This window comes from Bison bison, unplaced genomic scaffold, assembly GCF_000754665.1.
Source record: "Bison bison bison isolate TAMUID 2011002044 unplaced genomic scaffold, Bison_UMD1.0 scf7180017864508, whole genome shotgun sequence".
In the NCBI taxonomy this organism is placed as follows: domain Eukaryota; kingdom Metazoa; phylum Chordata; class Mammalia; order Artiodactyla; family Bovidae; genus Bison; species Bison bison.
In genome coordinates, this window is record NW_011495064.1 from 1208455 (window position 1) to 1228774 (window position 20320).

General features: G+C 44.3%; 1 protein-coding gene across 1 annotated transcript in view; it reads right to left on the reverse strand.

Moving 5' to 3' along the window:
* MERTK (MER proto-oncogene, tyrosine kinase) overlaps nucleotides 1-20320 on the reverse strand; it is a 136213-nt gene that overhangs the window by 49522 nt on the left and 66371 nt on the right. The window contains exons 5-6 of the mRNA XM_010829545.1: nucleotides 9366-9452; nucleotides 4408-4523 (exon numbers count right to left, since the gene is read on the reverse strand). Coding sequence (XP_010827847.1) covers nucleotides 4408-4523; nucleotides 9366-9452 — 203 coding nt within the window. The remainder of the gene's footprint in view (nucleotides 1-4407; nucleotides 4524-9365; nucleotides 9453-20320) is intronic.

The following is a 20320-nucleotide window of genomic DNA, read 5'->3' on the forward strand; positions in this document are numbered from 1 at the left end:
CATTCAAGTGGGTATATCTTTCCTTTTCTCCTTTGCTTTTGGCTTCTCTTCTTTTCACAGCTATTTGTAAGGCCTCCTCAGACAGCCATTTTCCTTTTTTGCATTTCTTTTTCTCGGGGATGGTCTTGATCCCTGTCTCCTGTACAATGTCACAAATCTCTGTCCATAGTTCATCAGGCACTCTGTTTATCAGATCTAGTCCCTTAAATCTATTTCTCACTTCCACTGTATAATCGTTACGGATTTGATTTAGGTCATACCTGAATGGTCTAGTGGTTTTCCCTACTTTCTTCAATTTAAGTCTGAATTTGGCAATAAGGAGTTCATTATCTGAGTCATAGTCAGCTCCTGGTCTTGTTTCTGCTGACTGTATAGAGCTTCTCTATCTTTGGCTGCAAAGAATATAATCAATCTGATTTCGGTGTTGACCATCTGGTGATGTCCATGTATAGAGTCTTCTCTTGTGTTGTTGGAAGAGGGTGTTTGCTATGACCAGTGCATTGTCTTGGCAGAACTCTATTAGCCTTTGCCCTCCTTCATTCTGTACTCCAAGGCCAAATTTGCCTGTTACTCCAGGTGTTTCTTGACTTCTTACTTTTGCATTCCAGTACCCTATGTGAAAAGGACATCTTTTTTAGGTGTTAATTCTAAGAAGGCCTTGTAGGTCTTCATGAAACCGTTCAACTTCAGCTTCTTCAGCATTACTGGTTGGGGCATAGACTTGGATTACCGTGATATTGAATGGTTTGCCTTTGAAAGGAACAGAGATCATTCTGTCATTTTTGAGATTGCATCCAAGTACTGCATTTTGTACTCTTTTGTTGACTATGATGGCTACTCCATTTCTTCTAAGGGATTCTTGCCCACAGTAGTAGATATAATGGTCATATGAGTTAAATTCACCTATTTCAGTCCATTTTAGGACACTGAGTCCTAAAATGTTGACATTCACTCTTGCCATCTCCTGTTTGACCACTTCCAATTTGCCTTGATTCATGGACCTAACATTCCAGGTTCCTATGCAATATTGCTCTTTACAGATTGTACCTTGCTTCTGTCACCAGTCACATCCACAACTGGGTATTGTTTTTGCTTTGGCTCCATCCCTTCATTCTTTCTGGAGTTATTTCTCCACTGATCTCCAGTAGCATGTTGGGCACATACCAACCTGGGGAGTTCATCTTTCAGTGTCCTATCTTTTTGCCTTTTCATACTGTTCATGGGGTTCTCAAGGCAGGAATACTGAAGTAGTTTGCATTCCCTTCTCCAGTGGACCACATTTTGTCAGAACTCTCCACCATGACCCGTCTGTCTTGGGTCGTCCTACAAGGCATGGCTCATAGTTTCATTGAGCTAGACAAGGCTGTGTCCATGTGATTAGATTGGTTAGTTTTCTGTGATTGTGGCTTTCAGTCTTCCTGCTCTCTGATGGAGAAGAATAAGAGGCTTATGGAAGCTTCCTGATGGGAGAGACTGACTGAGGGGGAAACTGGGTCTTGTTTTGATGGGCAGGGCCATGCTCAGTAAATCTTTAATCCAATTTTCTGCTGAATGGGTGGAGCTTAGTTCCCTCCCTGCTATTTACCTGGGGCCAAACTATGGTGGAGGTAATGAAGATAATGGTGACATCCCTCAAAAGGTCCCATGCATGTACTGACACAGTCCGTGCCCCCAACCCTGCAGCAGCCCACCACTGACCCATGCCTCCACCAGAGACTCCCGGACACCCACAGGCAAGTCTCCTGTGGGGTCACTGCTCCTTTCTCCTGCGTCCTGGTGCACAAGGTTCTGTTTGTGCCCTCCAGGAGTCTATTTCCCAGTCCTGTGTAAGTTCTGGCAGCTCGATGGTGGGGTTAATGGTGACCTCCCCCAAGAGGTCTTATGTCATACGCACACCCAGAGCCCCTGTCCCTGTGGCAGACCACTCCCAACCCGGACCTCCGCAGGAGACGCTCAAACACAGTTCTGTCCCAGTCTCTGTGGGCCCCTGGGTCCTGGTGAGCACAAGGTTTGTTTGAGCCCTCTGAGCGTCTCTGGCGGGAATGGGGTTTGATTCTAAACGCTAATTTGCCCCTCCTACCATCTTGTGGGGCTTCTCCTTTGCCCTGGGACATGGGGTATCTCCTCACAGCAGCTCTAGCGCCTGCCATCTTACTGGGGTTTCCCTGACCTTGGATGTGAGGTATCTCCACATGGCGGGTCAAGCGAAGCATAGCCAGTGCTCCTGACCTTGGACGTGGGGAATCTATTTATGGCTGCTCCAGCGAAGTTCAAATAGACAACCAATAATTATGGGTATAGGTATGACATAGTCAGCAGTGTAATTATCTCATAAAGTAACTACGTTTCTATTTGCTAAATCTGGAGAGATGGAGAGGAGAATGGGTGAAGGGAGTCCGAGCTAGCTGTTGGGACAGACAGGATAACCATAGAAAGGTTAACCAGCGTGGGCAAGGGGGCTGCAATTTGGCAGCCTCAGGACGGCTCTTCGTACCACAGCCACCCAAAGCCTGGGCGAAGACAGACAGAAAGCAAGTGAAGCTTGTGGAGATCCGTCTTCCTCCTGGAGGGGTGACCTGGTGCTTTCACACTTCCCAGCCCCCTATCTACCTCGCATTGACCCTGAGAACCACTCTTCCCGGGGGTGGCAGGGTCGGGGGGAACGTAACAACCTCCTACGGGAAGGAGTCTCATGATCCTCTTGGACTCTTCAAGCAGCTCAGTAACTGGAAACAATCTTTGAAAAGTCCAGTCCATATAGGGAATATAACCACATTTTATAATAACTATAAATAGAATATGGGCTTCCTGTGTAGCTCAGCTGGTAAAGAATCCGTCTGCAACACAGGAGATCTGGTTTGATTCCTGGGCCAGGAAGTTCCCCTGGAGAAAGGATAGGCTACCCACTCCAGTATTCTTGGGCTTCCTTGGTGGCTCAGAGGGTAAAGAATCCACCTACCATGCAGGAGACCCGGGTTTGTTCCCTGTGTTGGGAAGATCCCCCTGGAGGAGGGCATGGCAACCCACTCCAGTATTCTTGCCTGGAGACTCCCATGGACAGAGGAGTCTGGCAGGCTGCAGTTCATGGGGTCACAAAGGGTCTGACATGACTGAGCGACTAAGCACAGCATAGCACATAAAGGGAGTATAAACTATGAAAAATCAGAACCACTGTGTTGTACACTTGAAATTATACTTCAGAAAAGGGAGGCTGGTCCATGCTTCACTTATGTCCATATGTAGGGACAGGTATGTCCATAGACAGGGAAACAGGCCCTGTTGTTCCCTAAAACAACAGAGTCCTGAAATACATGAAGCAAAAATTGAGAGAACTGAAGGGAGAAATAGACAATTCTAAAATAATAGTTGAGATCACAATTTCCTATTTTCGATAATAGATAAAACCACAAGGCAGAAGATTAACAAGGAAACAGAATAAGCGAACAAGACTGTATATAAACCGTCTGGGCGTAACAGACATTCCAAATGCTCTGCCCAGCCATAGCCTGATACACCTTCTCCTCAAGCGCACACAGAACATTCTCCAGGACAGAACACATGCAAGGCCGTATGTGGGCACTCAGTAAAAGACAGCGTTACCGCCGCCCTTCCATTTTTCATGCAGTGAGTGCTCACAGCAGAGTCTATTTCATGGCGAGGTAACATTTCACGACATGTATGTGTGCTCAGTCGTGTCTGACTCTGTGAGCGCCAGGCTCCTCTGCCCATGGAATTTTCCAGGCAAGAATACTGGAGTGGGTTGCCATTTCCTACTCCTGGGTCAGGGGATCTTCCCGAGCCAGGGAATGAACCTGCATCTCGTGCATCTTCTGCTGTGACAGGCGGATTCTTTACCACTGCACCATCTGGGAAGCCTGCATTTTAGGATGACTAACCTATATTTCTCATAGCTCTATTTTATATCAATTTTAGATAGTGAGAGATGACTCTGCAAGGTCTGTCATCCCCAGTTTTTCCTGGTACCCCCAATTTTTCCAACAGGCTGAGTTGGCACATTCAGTAGTGACTTGTCTCTTGTTGTCCTTTATGGCCACCAACCCAGGAGGAGCCAGGCTGGAGCATGCCTGGCTTCTGAACTCCTGGTCACAAGCCAGATGTGTTTTTGTACCTTAAAAATTCATTCTCCCTGGTCTCATGATGTTCTATCTTAGAAACATGTTTCTCCTCCAGTTGGGCCCTGGACCACGCACAGAGAAGGGCACAGCGCCCCAGGCGGTCAGAACATCACAAAACAGCGTGTGCCTGGTGGACACGGGGCAGGCAGGAGGCCAAGGGCTTCTGAACAGGGGTGTCAACTTGACGTCTGTGCCACTCTTCAGGCGGAAAATAAGTCAGGCAGAGTCACTGAGCCCCAAATAGCTATTTCTCTTCATCAAGAAAGGTTACCTGAATTCTGCAATCGCTGAGCGGGGAGTAGCCATCAAAACCCGGGACCCAGGAGATGAGGATGCTGTGTGCGGAGCTGTTGTGCACCCTGACTTCGGTAGGTGGGGAGGGAATTGCTACGTAAAAGACAAAAGACACACCAGACACATAATTATAAACCACAGGAGGTCACAGCTACCAAACAGGTGCATTAATACCAGGCCCATGTCTGCTTGTTGAGACTGGGAAAATTAAGCACGAGTTTTAAAGAGGAGCCACCCTCTGGGTGAGGGTGATCATATAAGCCTCTAGATTGGTCTTGCAGTGACAGGATGACTCTGCCTGGACCAGAGACGTGGGATGTAGACCTGTGCTCCTGCCCACTGACGACACGAGAACTTTTAGCTGGACGAGGATGGGGAGATACCCATTTCCTCCTGTCTGTGCAGGGGTGGCACTGGTACTCGAAATGAGGGCAAAGAGCTATGGTCCTCCCTATCTGCCTTGTGTTGTTACTGCTGTTGTTCAGGCCTAAGCTGTGTCCGACTCCTTGCAACCCCATGGACTGCAGCATGCCAGGCTCCCCTGTCCTTCACTACCTCCTGGAATGTGCTCAAATTTATGTCCATTGAGTTGGTGATGCTATCTTTCCATTGCAACCTCTGTCACCCCTTTCTCTTTTCGTCTTCAATTTTTTCCAGCATTAGGGTTTTTTCCAATGAGTCAGCTCTTCACATGAGGTGGCCAAAGTGTTGGAGTTTCAGCTTTAGCATCAGTCCTTCCAATGAATATTCAGGGTTGAATTCCTTTAGGATTGACTGGTTTGGTCTCCTTGCAGTCCAAGAGACTTTCAAGAGTCTTCTCCAGCACCACAGTTTGAAAACATCAGTTCTTCGGTGCTCAGCTTTTTTTATGGTCCAATTCTTACATTCATAAATGACTACTGGAAAAACCATAGCTTTTACTAGATGGATCTTTGTCTGCAAAGCAATGTCTTTGCTTTTTAATACTCTGTCTAGGTTTGTCGTAGCTTTCCTTCCAAGGAGCAGGCATCTTTTAATTTCATGTCTACAGTCACCACTCACAGTGATCTTGGAGCACACGAAGAGGAAATCTGTCACTAGTTCCGTTTTTTCTCTTTCTGTCTGCCTTTGTGTGTGTGCTCAATCGCTCAGTCACGTCTGACTGCTTTCAGATCCCATGGACTGTGTCCACCGGGCTCCTCTGTCCATAGGATTTCCCAGGCAAGAATACTGGAGTGTGTTGCCATTTCCTACACCAGGGGAATCTTTTGGACCCAGGAATTGGACCTGAACATCTGTCTTCATCCCTCAGCTAAAAGCTGAGTTGGGGAGCCCTACATTAACCGAAGAGGAGTGGCCTGCCCTGAGAAGAAGAGGGGCACCGTGGGAACATGCATGCGTGTGTGCCCGTGTGTTTGTGTGATGAAGGAAGGAAGCTTTCTTGGCCGAGGAAATGGGCGAGAGTCAGCTCAAGCCCAAGAGCCAAGTGCATCTGCTCATGGGGAGGGGAAGGCAGGCCGTTATGACCGTGTGATGCCCTCAGTCACAGGTGGGACGTGGCTAGGTATTCATTAGTAATAGATTGCTACTAATAATCTACTATTAATAGAATCCAACACATTATTGATAGCATGCAACACAGATCTGTTTTTAATGTATTAAAATTTGTGAATCAATACTGCTTTCATTATTTATTTATTTACTTTTGGCTGCACCACATGGCTTGCAGGATTCTTCGTGCCCCAACCAGGAATCGAACTCTCGCCCTTGGCAGTGAAAGCCCGAAGTCCTAACCACTGGACTGCCAGAGAATACTCATACATTAAACTTTTTTTTTGATATGTGTAATATTTTGATGTGGACCAGTTTGTTTAAGTTGTTACTGAATTTGTTACAATATTGCTTCTGCTTTAGATTTTGAGTATTTGAAAGTGAAGTATGTGGGATGTTAGCTCCCCAACCTGGGATCAAATTTGTACCCCCTGCATTGGGAGGCAACATCTTAACTACTGGACCACCAGGGAAGTCCCTAAACTCTTAATTAATGTTAATAACCACATTTATGGGCTTCCCTGGTGGCTCAGACAGTAAAGCATCTGCCTGCAATGCAGAACACTAGGTTCCATCCCTGGGTCGGGAAGATCCCCTGGAGAAGGGGACAGAAACTCACTCCAGTATCTTGCCTGGAGAAGCCCATGGACAGAGGGCTGGCGGGCTACAGTCCTCGGGGTTGCAAAGTCAGACACAATTAAGCAACCAGCACACACACAACAACAGTTATAATCCAAAAAGATGACTAATGTTTTTGAATGGGTGCTTACTATGTGCCAGGAATCTTTATGGACTTCATTTAATCATGATTAGAACCCTATGAGAGAAGTAGTCTTACAATCCCCATAGATGGAAGGGGAAATTTGAGGACCACAGAAGTTAAAAACTTGCCAAAGCTCACAGAGCTCATTAGCAACAGAATGGGGACTTGAACTCAGGTCTGCCTCACCCCAGAGTTCTGTATCTCTCAACAGGACACTGGTGGATGGCTGTGGGAGCAGAGAGCAGACCAGCATGCAGACCAGCATGGGCTGGAGAGTGTGAACACCAGTTAATCGGCTGCATGGCCCGCATAGCACAGGTCAATGCCCTCTCCACTCAGCTCTCTCTTCTATTGCATGGGGAGAGACTGCACTGTTTGATGGGGCTGAAATGAGGATGAAATGAGGTAACACACGCACGAGGTCTGGGAGAGATGTACTGGTGATGAAGGCAAAGACAAGAGACACAGATGAGGGGAAGAAAAGACCATATTAAGCACCCACTGGGCATGTTCAGGATTCCAGTTTTACCAGGAGACACACAGCTTGATGAATGAGAAAGCCAGCCTTTCGTTTGACTCACTTTCCTAAACACATTATCTGCTTTTCCAGATCCAAATCTGGCTGCATACACCTCAGTTGATGACAGACTGCCAGGGAGTTTTGATTGCTTTGACATGCATGTTTAAGAAAGCCCAAAACCAGAATTTCAGAAATAGGACTTGTTAAAGTCCTAGTTGAGATTCTGTCTGAAGCATAAAATTCAAGAAGTGCTTCTCATTTTATGGAGTTTTAAACTTTAAGACATTGATGCTTTATGAAAATTTCTTTATAAATTTACGCCCACTGGTGGATTCCTGAAATTCCCAGCATTTCTTTTGAAAATTGTAATAATGCAATTTGTAATGAAGGAAGGAAGTTATACAGTTCCTCTTGTAATAACTTTCGGTTGGCTCATTTTTCCTTTCCAGCTAAATTTTAGCAAATGCCCTCTCATAGCCTCTTCCAGCTGATTTGCTGAAGCTAAACATCAGCAGCGAAGCTTGGTGTGCTGCAGTTCGTGGGGTCGCACAGAGTCGGACACGTCTGAGCACTGAACAACAGCAACAGACATCAGCACCTTTAAAAACTACAGCGCCTCGGAGTTTTGAGTCTTCTGCTATGCCTTACCCGCCCTTTAACTCATTATTAAACACACTCTGCTTTTTCCCTCTGTCATTTCCTCCAAGGACAAGACCAAAAGGAGTATGAACTCAATATTTCCTTCTCAATATTTAAATTAAGAACAAATAATGTAGAGAATAGAACAAATAACCCCCAAGGTGGAGGGGGTTAAGGGAGGGAGGGAATGGTAGGCTGGGGTTAGCAGATGTAAACTTTCATATAGAGGATGGACAAACAACAAGGTCCTATTGTAGATCACCAAGAGCTACATACTCAATAACCTGTGATGAACCATAATGGAAAAGAATATTAAAAAAAAAAAAATATGTAAAGACTGAATCACTTTGCTGTATATCAGAAATTAACACAATATTATAAATCAACTATACTTCAATAAAAATTCATTCATTAATTAAAATATAAATTAAGAACAAATACTAAAAGATATCATTTCCTTGAATTTCTATGAGAAAGGTTAAGGAGATGACTTCAAAGGAAGCAAAAGGTTTCCTTTCAAGTTTCAGATTTTTATTTTTATTTTTTAAAAGTTTTTATTGGAGTATAGTTGCTTTAGAATGTTGTGTTAGTTTCTATTATATAGCAAAGTGAATAAGTTACATATGTACATATATCCCTCTTTTTTTTTTTTTTCAATTTCCTTCCCATTTAGGTCACCACAGAGCACTGAATAGCATTCCCTGGGCTATATATTGAGGTCTCATTAATGATCTATTTTATACACAGTTTTACAGTATCAATAGTATATATATATATATCAGTCTCAATCCCTCCCACCCCAGCTTCAGTTTGCTCTCTACATCTGTGTCTCTATTTCACTTTGCACATAGGTTCATCTGTATCAATTTTTCCAAAGTTTCAGGTTTAAATATCTTTGATCCCACAGAAGGGGGAGGAAGAGACAGAATGTTGGATTGGAATGGGGGTGCCTGGGTGTGCCTTCAAACACCTGCCTTTCATTTTGTTACATCCCAGCCTAGGGGAAGCAAGGGGTGGGACAGAGATTAGGAGAAAGAGGGACCAGCCCTTGGGCCCCCAGGAGAGGCATGACTCTGACTTCCTCCCTCCTCAGAGCAGCTGCTGGGAGGACTGGCCCCAGCTCCAGCTGCCCAGGGAAGGACACAGCTAGTTCAGTGTGGAAGAATAAAAAGTAAAAAGAGGAGCTAAGATGATCTGAGTCAACATTTCAGCCTATTTTCTTCTCTGACTGAGCAGAAAACTAAACTAGTTACTGTTGATCAAAGACAACTGTGAGGCCCTGTTATGAGTATTTCTGTTTGCATTATCTCATGGAACCCTCAGGAAGAGACAGGTTCTATAATTGCCTCCATTTTACAGAGGGGCACCCTGAAGGTGTTGAGTGACTTGTTCAAGGTCACAGAGGGAAGCCAGGGCTCAATCCCAGGCTGCTGGCTGCACAGCTCACAGTGTTTCCCCTGCAAGACCCCACCCTGACACTTACCTTTGATGTTGATCTGCACGCTTTTGGACACGGTCAGCCCTTTTTGATTGTGGGCCTCACAACTGAAGATTGTGGTCTTGGTCAGACCTAGAGGAGAAGGAGAGACCCATGAGACCAGGGGTGGAGAGGCAGGCTGCTGTTTATCAGAATCCTGGGGGAGTCTGGGCATCCTTTTACTTCGTGGTTCAGTGCTTCAAGCCATAAATGCAAAGTTAATTAAAAATGTGTGTTGGTGTTTGAAAAACAAACGTAGGATTAAACCCTAGGTACCAGGAGCAAGGCAACAATGGGCTTAAAAGACATCTGTAATTCATTAAAACTATTTTTTCCCAACGGTGAGACATGAGGCAACAAAGCAGTATCATTTAGTTTTAAAATTTCAGCAAGGAGCTATGGGAATTGTGTGTGTGCTCAACCCCTCAGTTGTGTCCAACTCTGCGACCCCGTGGGCTGTAGCCCTCCAGGTTTCTCCGTCCATGGAATTTTTCAGGCAAGAATACTGGAATGGGTTGACATTTCCTCCTTCAGGGGATCTTCCCAACCCAGGGATGGAACCCACATCTCTTGCATCTCCTGCACTGGCAGGCAATTCTTTACCAGTGTGCCACCTGGGAAGCCTGCAATAGGAATTACTGGCCCCAATATTAAGAAGAGTGGTTTATGGGGCTCACCTGGACAACCCCGTGCTTAGCATCCCATATATCCTATGCTACACACTGTGGACAGTCAGGACTCCAGAAACAGCAGGACAAAAGCCACAGTTTGTAAAACTTCCGATGAATGAAATTTCCGTTGCAGTGATCCTTTTTTAATAGTGAAAATCAATGTATTCATAAGGGATTATGTAAACACCAGGCATCACTATTACTTGAAGACACTGGTGCTGAGTGAAGAAAAATTCTACCATTTCTACCATCTTAGAAATGAAAAATATTCCATTGATTCATTAATTTTAAGGAGAAAGGAAGAGAAGCAATCCAGATCTTAGTTTCTTTATTTTTATTACTGTTTTAATTCTTTCGACTGTGCTGTGTGGCATGTGGGATCTGAGTTCCTCATTGGAAGCACAGAGTCTTAACCACTGGACTTCCAGGGAAGTCCCAAGACCTTGGTTTCTTTCTTTTAAAAATATTTGTATTTATTTAGTTGCACTAAGTCTTAGTTTCGGCATGTGGGATCAAACCCAGGCTTCCTGTACTGGGAGCATGGAGTCTTAGCCGCTGGACCACCAGGGAAGTCCCCCTTGGTTTCTTATAATACTATTCGCCAATGAAAGGAGCCAGTTCCTTGGAGAAATGCTAATTTTCAGTTTGGAGCAGTAAACATGTAAGATGAGCCTGGAGCAAAATATAAAACCTACGACACACACACACCCACACACGCACAAAGGGACGGGTGGGGGCGGCGGCAAAGAGACACAGGAACCAGCTAAAAAAACTCCCAATCGCCAAAGTGGGAACAAGTCAAGCAAGAAAATAAAGTAGCATTAGACTGTAACCAAAGTATAAGATAATTATCCGTGAGTCATAGCAACATTTGTTGTTGCTCTTGTTGTTTAGCTGCTCAGTCGTGTCCAACTCTTTTTTGACCCCATGGACTATATCCCATCAGGCTCCTCTGTCCATGGGATGGATTTCCCAGGCAAGAATACTGGAGTGGGTTGCCATGCCCTCCTCCAGCGGATCTTCCTGACCCTGGGATGGAACCTGCATCTCCTGCATCTCCTACATTGGCAGGTGGATTCTTTACTGCTAAGCCACCTAGGAAGCTCCTTTACCAATATATACAAGCGATTAAATAAATGGGAGAAGAGACAAAACCCGATGCAGAAGAATTCCAAGTGATTTTTATATTGATGCTCCGCTCCTAAAGAGGAGCATTAATCCTTACTCCTGATCATAATGACTTCCTTCCAAAGAGATCGATATGGAAAGGGGAGTCAAAGAAAAACTTTCAAGTGAGGAACTGACACACACTAGCTCAGGTGGAGAGTCAAGGTCAAGGCCAATGCTGTAAGCCACACTGACAGAGTGTACCCTCGATGTGATGTGATGAGAATGGCACTTCCCCTCTGGGGTCCTCCCCCGCCAAAACACAGAACCCAGATCTAACCACGAGAAAAAGGAGGTAAACATCAGACAGGTCCAAACTGTGGGACACACTACAAAAAAAAGACCTGACCCATACTCAAAGCCATCCACGTCATTAAAAACAAGGGAAGTCTGAGACATTGTCACAACCAAGAGAAGCTGAAGGAGACACAACTAAATCCTAGGCCAGTAGAAGGACGTCAGGTAAAGACTAAGAAAATCTGAATAAACTATGGACTTTCGTTGATAATAATGTCTCGGGAATTTTCAGGGCTGACAGAATAATGAGCTACATGCTAGTTTCAGGCTTACTTACTGGAAGGACATTGCAGTGAGGTAAAAAAGCACGCTTGAGGACTTCCCTGGTGGTCCAGGGACTAAGACTCAGTTCCCAGTGCAGGGGCCCAGGTTTGATCCCTGTTCAGGGAACGAGAGTCCATGTGCACTAATTAAGACTCAGCACAGCTAAATACATAATAATATAATATATAATAGAGTATGTAATATAATATAGTACATAATTATTTATAATACAATAATATATTATTATGATATAATAATAATAGAAATAAGGTGCACAATAAATGTAACACACTTGAATCATCCCCAAACCATCCCCGTTATCCGCCACCTCCGGTCCAAGAAAAAATTGTCTTCCATGAAACTGGTCCCTGGTGCCAAAAAGGTTGGGGACCACTGCTCTAAGCCACCACCTGGGGCCCCTGTTGCCCACCACTTTTTCACAGGCAGGCCTGTGACCTTTGGTTTTTCCCGCTGGAGTATCACCTTTAACCTTCCACGTCGTCAGTTCCCAAATGAGATGCCTGTTTCACCAGGCAACGTGAACTGGCAAAACTTGGCTTATGTTTAGAAAAATCAGCTTTGGCTCAATCATAAGACCCTGGGAGCTGCTAGGCAACTTACATTTTGTACATATTTGAGCAGACTTCTGCAGGCTAAACCCAATCATTTGACTTCAATCACCCTTGTCCAAACTCTTGGGAAACCCTTGAAAACAAACCATGAATCCCTCTGACAACCAGTGGTGAGGGCAAGCCTGGCCCTGCAAAGAAACAAGAGGATGGACCTATTTCCTTGAGATCCACCACTTCCTTACAGATCCCAAAGTAAGGTGAGTTAGGCCCATGGTTTTTCAGTCCTGCAAGGTTGACCCATGTCGAGAGTGAAACCACTCAGGATTTTACGTTAAGGGGAAGACGTTTTTCCTCTACATGCTTCTCTTCAGAGGACACACAAAGTCAGCAGCTAATTCCCTGGCACAAGGCACCCATTCCGACTCAGAACTGCCCACAAGAAGCCAAACCATCAAGGGCAGTAGTTTTATCCAGCAGGTTGAGGTGATGAATGCCCACAGGCCAAACAAAGGCTAGCAGAAATGGAGGCTGATTCCAACCCAGATTAACTTTCTCTAGAATTGAATGGGTGAAAACTTTAGGCCAACTATAGGCTTCCTGGCTTAATGTATTCGGTGATACATTTTTCTTTCTTTGGCTTAAGGGTGTTAGCTTCCCACTTGGAGGCTCATTTATAAACCTGAGTTGACTGCAGCAACCAAGATGAACTAAGAAAGAGAGTTACCCTATCACTTCTCCCTTCTCCCTCCCTCAACTACTAGACTAGAAAGGATCTTGAAGTTTTAGAGCCCAACCCTGTGGCTTTTCAGGGAGAATAGTACCCACCCACCACGTCTCCACCCTACCACCCAATCTCCCAAACATCCCCGACAGCAGCGCCTCCACGTTTCCTGTTGCCAGATCTTCTTCTCGTGGACACCCCCTGCCTGCATGACATCCCACCCAAGTTCACTATGATGGTTTGCGCCCCTCTTGCTTGGTACTCTGCTGGTTTAAAAAAAGACAGCCCCTGACACAAGGTCTGAAAGATATTTTAGGGAACATGTAGCCACAGGATGCTCCCTCAAGGGAAAGACAATCAGAATTGCTGAGGAGGCAGTTCTTAAGAGCACAGTTAGGGTGTTTCTTTGACTTCTGGGTTAAGCAATCCTGTCCTTTTATTTTTTTCCCCTGGTGTTCATCTTTCTACCCAGAGAGGAGAGAAATACAATAATATGCTGCATAAATGAAGGGCTTACACTTATGAACTTGGAACTCCCTTTCTGCCCTGAATTCATTCACTCAACATTTAGTGCGTGGCTGCTGTGTGCCAGATGTTTTCCAGGCACCTGGGATCTATCCATGATACCTGCCCTTATAAAGCTCACATTCTCAAGGACAAAAGAGGGTGAGAAATAATAGCCTTAATAAATGTTACCAAAAGGAGTTTGTGGCTCCAGCTGTTTGCCCCTCAAAAGCCAATAAACAGGCCAGATTGGTGGAAAGGAAAGTGCTTTATTTCAGGTGCTGGCAACCGGGTGGAGGAGGGTGGCAGACATCTGTCCAAAGGCCAACTTCTCACCCCGACAAGCAGCGGGTGAGAGCTTTTAAAGACAGATTGTGGGGGGCGGTCTACATGCAGGAACAGCACAGTCATTTCTAAGTTATCTTCAAATTGGTCATCAGTGATCTGACCAGCATCATCTTGGCTGCTTTAGGCACAGTTAATCTTTAGTTCTAGGGTTCATTTGTTCCCATTTTTTTGTGGCCAAATGCAGGAATTGTGGCAGCTCATGTCCTGGGTACAGTCTGCTCATCATGTAGTTAACTTCTCCAGCTAGGTATCTATAAGACAGCTCACAGGATGTGGTTCAGAATCTTATCTATAGCCCTTGAGAAACAGCTGAAGGTCCTTGACTCTGCTTAATGACTACATTATTATTATCTAGTCTCCTTTGTTTTCCTTTGTTTCCACATTTCTCATTTCTCTGATGACTAAAGTTTTCCAGACACAAAAGGCTGGCAGAAGACATTGAGGGGGGCAAGCAAGGGGAGGCAAAGACCTGCTCCGTTTGATAAGCTGCATGCTGTATTAGAAGGTGATTAATACTCGGGAAAAATAGATGGTCAGGGGGTGTGGAGAAGTGGTAGTGATTGTAAACATGCAGGTCAGAGATGGCTCCTTGAGAAACGTCCTCTGAGGAAAGACTTGGGGTGAGGGAACGGGCCAAGTTTATTCTGGAGGGTGAGGGAAGGTTTGAAGTCAGGGAATATATGGGTCAGGCTTCCCTGGTGGCTCAGAAGTTAAACTGTCTGCCTCCCATTCGGGAGACCTGTGTTCGATCCCTGGGTCAGGAAGACCCCCTGGAGAAGGAAATGGCATCCCACTCCAGTATTCTTGCCTGGAGAATCCCATGGACAGAGGAGCCTGGTAGGCTACAGTCCACGGGGTTGCAAAGAATCAGACACAACTGAGCGAGTTCACTTTCTTTCTTTCTTTGTCCTCCAAGAGAGATGGGAAACCTGGGGCTTTGAGCAGAAGACTGATATAACCTAGTCTATGTTTTGTGAGGCTTGTTCCAGCTGCCACACAAAGGCTAGGCCTTAGGCAAGCAGGTGCCTTACTTGCTCCGAATTTCTTCCTGATCTGTAAAATGGTAATTAGAAAACATCTAACTGTATCATTGACTGCTATGAGGTTCTTTACTGAAGGCATTGTGAGAATTACAAACTGACACACAAATTCTAGTTATTATTGTTACTGTTGTCATCACAATGAATATTAAGAACTACAGGGACTTCTCTGGTAGTCCAGTGATTAAGACTCCATGCTTTCACTGCAAGGAGCGCCAGTTCAATCCCTGATCCAGGAACTAAGAATCTTGCATGCCTTGCTGTACGGCCAAAAAATAGTAATAATTTAAAAAAAAAAGCACTATAGCCAATTAACTAAAAGCAAAACTAGCTTAGCTGTTTTCTAAATGTGGATTTTAACATAAAACACGTATTTTTTAAAAGTAAAAACCAGGACGTTCCTGGTGGGTCAGTGGTAAATAATCCACCTGCCAATGCAGGAGACATGGGTTCGCTCCCTCATCTGGGAAGATCCCACATGCCGGGGAACAGCGAAGCCGGTGCACCACAGTGACTTAGCCTGTGCTCCAGAGCCTGCGCTCCGCAACGAAAAGCCCGGGGCCTGCAACTGAGAGTAGCCCCCGCTTGCCGCAACTAGAGAAAAGTCCGAGCAGCAATGAAGACCCAGCACAGCCAAAAATAAAGAAGTAAATAAAAACATTTTTTTTTTTAAAGTGAAGACCAGAAAGATCAGCCTAAGTCCCTGATTTTGGTAGGAAGGTAGCTCAAAATGGACAGTGAGTTAGTAAGTGTTTCATATAAAAATTTGTCTCAGGTAACATCTGAGTCATTCCTGTACCCAAGTCCTTACATATGTTATTTCACTGAATCTTCATAAATGTTCTGTGAGGTAGACACTGTTATTATCCCTATTTTGTATAAAGAAGGCAAGTAACCTGCCTAGGGACACACAGTGGTGAACCGACATTAGTTAATGGGGTCTTAACCACTTAACCTATAACATCCTGTCGCTAAACACCACAGAGCAAAAGCTTTCCTAGTTCTGCTCTTTATTTTGGGACTCTATTTGTTGATGACAAAGTATTTCCTTGGGGGGAAAAAGTAACTTTGTTTTGAAACAGTTTTGATTTGCAAGAAATTACAGAACTCGTACAGAGCTCCCCGCGCCCTTCGCCCAGGGACCCCTAGTGGTACATCTTACATAATCACGGTAGCGTGATCAAGTGACTTTGGAACGCTGTACACGTGCTCAGTCGTCCAGTCATGTCCACCTCTTTGTAACCCTCTGGACTGTAGCCCACCAGGCTCCTCTGTCTATGGGATTTTCCAGGCAAGAATACTGGAGTGGGTTGCCATTTCCCACACCAGGGGATCTTCCCAACCCAGGCATCGAACCTGCATCTCTTGTGTCTCCTGCAGTTGAACCACTCAGGAAGCCCAATAGTAGTAACTAAAATACAGGCAGGCCTTACTCAGATTTCACTAGTTTTTGGTTTTGCTTAATTTGGGGGAGGGGTGGTTTTTATGAAACTTCTATGAAATTTTATTACAGGTACAAATATGTATACAAATCAACTGTTTCATCACCAAAAAGAAGCTTCCAGGGCCTTCCCTGGGGGTCCAGTGGTTAAGACTCTGAGCATCGACTGCAGGGGTGGGGTTTGCCCCCTGGTTGGGGAACTAAGACCCCACATGCCTTAGTGGTAGAGCCAAAACAAACAAGCTCCCCCCTGCCACCCCTTCTACAAACATCCTCTGTCAACCTAACCCCTGGCAGGAGCTGATGTGCACGCCGTCACTACAACCCTTTCATTTTGAGAATGTTACCTAAATGGAATTACACAGCACGTAACCTTTGAGACTGGTTTTGTTGACTCAGAATCATGCCCTTTAGACAAAGTACTTCTTCGCTCACATTTCTTAAAGACAGCACTTATGTCACAGAAGAAAAACAACTGGTATCATGAGGGAAAAGTGTACGATCTTCCTGTTCCTAAATGTGCCTGCTCCATGCAGGCTCTGAGTGGGTACGCAGTCCGCAAAGCCATTTCAAGTCAAAACGGCCTCAGCCTAGTTCCCTAAGCACCACCTACTTACTGGGAGGGGCTCGGGTATCACACTAACTTGTCCTCTAAGTTAAGAATAGATGTAAATAAGAATAAGTTTGAATGTAGTTCTTTCACAGTGCTACAACATTTTAACAGTTTAAAACATTTTTCATTCTGAAATGTTAATTATAGATTTACAGAAACAGGGAGCTCCACGTATCCTTCACCCTACCTCCCCAATGTTAATGTCTCAAATAACTACAGTGTCAAAACCAGAAAACTGACACTGGTACCTTCCACAGAGCTTATTCCGATTTTTCCAGTTACATGTGGACTCATTCGTGTGTGTGTGTTGCTTTGTGTAAGTTTATCACATGTGTAGCTTCATGTAACCATATCCCATTAAAGTTTATGTTAAAAAGCATACTATTAGCCTATAGAATGCTCAGTTTCTATTTTACTTCTATCTTCTTAACCAGAAGGAAAAAAATCTTCAAATTAAAGAAAGTAAAATGAAGACTGTAAAGAATCTAAAGCCCAAAATAAGTGTCAGTTGTAAGGGTATATCTGACCATTTAGAAATAAATAAGGTCACCAAGTTGAGATAATTTATATCAATATATATAGCCTTGGGTATTAAATTTTGCAGATCCTTCTGCTTGCTAAGCAAACTGAAGTGGAAAAGTTCTAGATGAACAGAGACGGGGACTTCCCTGGTGGTCCAGTGATTGGGACTCCTTACTTCCAATGCAGGGGATGTGAGTTCAATCCTCGGTCAGGGAACTAGATCCCACATGCTGAGCAGTGGCCAAAATGTAAAACAAAATAAATTCTAGATGAACAGAAATAGACAGATTTTGTCCTTGTTTTCATAAAGAAAATGATACTGATTTTGGCAAGTACAAAATCAGTGAGAGACAGAATCCACAGCAGAACTTCAGAGAAGGTTATCAAATCGGTGCCTAGGACACGTGTCCTAGGAGGACAGGCATGGAGTTCAGCTTACCAACAGGAAGTCAAGTCTGATTTCAAAATGAATTGCAAACTGATTTCCAGTCTTTCCAGGACAGTTCTTAGTCCAATGTATCAAGGAATTTCTTAGAAGACAAGATGGAGAGATAAATGGTGGAAAAAATAAAATTAGGCAGATTGGCTGCTGATTGAAAAGTAGACAAAAGAGCTGATTTCATGAATTGATATCAACTCAGAGGTTGCCTGATGGCCACTGTGCTTTGTCCTTGGTTAGATTAGAATCTAGACAGGAAACAGGGAGAGAATTTGCTAATCCAGTAAGAGAATCAAGGTTCAAAACGGCCTTAGTAGATTGGGATGATGAGATACATTTTCATGGGATAAAGGTCACATGATGGGCTGAAATTTCAGAATAATTAAATATACAAAAAGCAGGAGAGCCTTGATTTTGCAGCAATTTATGAGAAAAATGCTTGGGGATTTCAGTTAACCTCAGACTCAACATGAACCAATATATTAACCTCACCAAAAAGGCAATGTAAACTGCATTATCAGAAATACAGCATTCAATATATTTAAAATGGATAACCAACAAGGTCCTACTGTGTAGCACAGGGAGCTCTGTTCAGTGCTACGCAGCAGCATGAATATGGCATGGGAGTTTGGGGGAGAATGGATGCCTGTATATGTTTGGCTGAGTCCCTTTGCTGTCCACCTGAAATTGTCACAACACCGTTAATTGGCTAACTCCAGTATAAAATAAAAAGTTTTTTTTTTAAAAAGCAAGGTAAAAAAAAATATTCAAAACACAAGAGGTTACAACCTCCACTGAACTTCATACACGTCTTTCCAAAGTAACACCAACGCTACCAAGCTCTTTCAACAAAGAGAGGAGTTGGGAACACTTTCCAACTATGTTTTATGAGGTCAGCACTACCCAGATGCCAAAAGCGACATCACAAAAACAAAACTATAAACCAACTTCCTTCATGAACACTGTTGTGTGATAAAGACTTAGACTAGCTTTTGTCCCTGGTAATTTACTGAGCAACGAGAGTGGCTTTGTTATGCTAATGAGGTAACTCAAGTGGATCCACAGCCGACTTCTAGATGGGCACTGGTCACCAGAATGACTAAATCATGTGATGGGAGGCTTGGGGCTTTGATCCACGTGATATTAGCTCAAGTTCTTGACCTCTAGGAAAGAGAGGGAGGTCGGGAGAAGGTATTCCATCATAGTTAATGTTTTAATCAGTTATACCACATAATGAAGCCCCAATAAAAAAAAATTCTGAACACCAAAGCTCAGCAGTTTCTTCTGTGAACACACTGATGCACCAGGTGACACTCTTCAAGGCAGAAAAGCTCTGCATTTGGGACCCTCCCAGACTTTATCCTGTGTGTATCCCTGGTGAAATAAACTATAACATAAGTAGAGCACTTTTCTGAGTTCTGAGTTATTCTAGAAAATCACTGAACCCAAAGGGGTCACGATGGCTGCTGTTTAGTCACTAAGTCTGAAGCGACACCAGAGCGTCTCTTTGCGACCCCATGGACTGTAGCCCACCAGGCTCCTCTGTCCATGGGATTTCCCAAGTTGCCATTTCCTTCTCCAGGGGATCTTCCCAATCCAGGGATTAAACCCATGTCTCCTGCATTGGAAGTGGATTCTCTCTCTCTTTTTTTTTTAAATTTTATTTTATTTTTAAACTTTACAATATTGTGTTAGTTTTGCCAAATATTGAAATGAATCCGCCACAGGTATACTTGTGTTCTCCATCCTGAACCCTCCTCCCTCCTCCCTCCCCATACCATCCCTCTGGGTCGTCCCATGCACCAGCCCCAAGCATCCAGTATCATGCATCGAACCTGGACTGGCGACTGGATTCTTTACCACTGAGCCATTTGGGAAACCCAGGGGGGCCATAGGAACCTCCAAATTAACAGCCAGTAAGTACGGAGTCAAGGCAAATTGGAAGTGGTCAAACAAGAGATGGCAAGAGTGAATGTCGACATTCTAGGAATCAGCGAACTCAAATGGACCAGAATAGGTACATTTAACTCAGATGACCATTATATCTACTACTGCGGGCAGGAATCCCTCAGAAGAAATGGAGTAGCCATCATGGTCAACAAGAGTCCGAAATGCAGTACTTGGATGCAATCTCAAAAATGACAGAATGATCTGTTTGTTTCCAAGGCAAACCATTCAATATCACAGTAATCCAAGTCTATGCCCCAAACAGTAACGCTGAAGAAGCTGAAGTTGAACGGTTCTATGAAGACCTACAAGACCTTTTAGAACTAACACCCAAAAAAGATGTCCTTTTCATTATAGGGGACTGGAATGCAAAAGTAGGAAATCAAGAAACACCTGGAGTAACAGGCAAATTTGG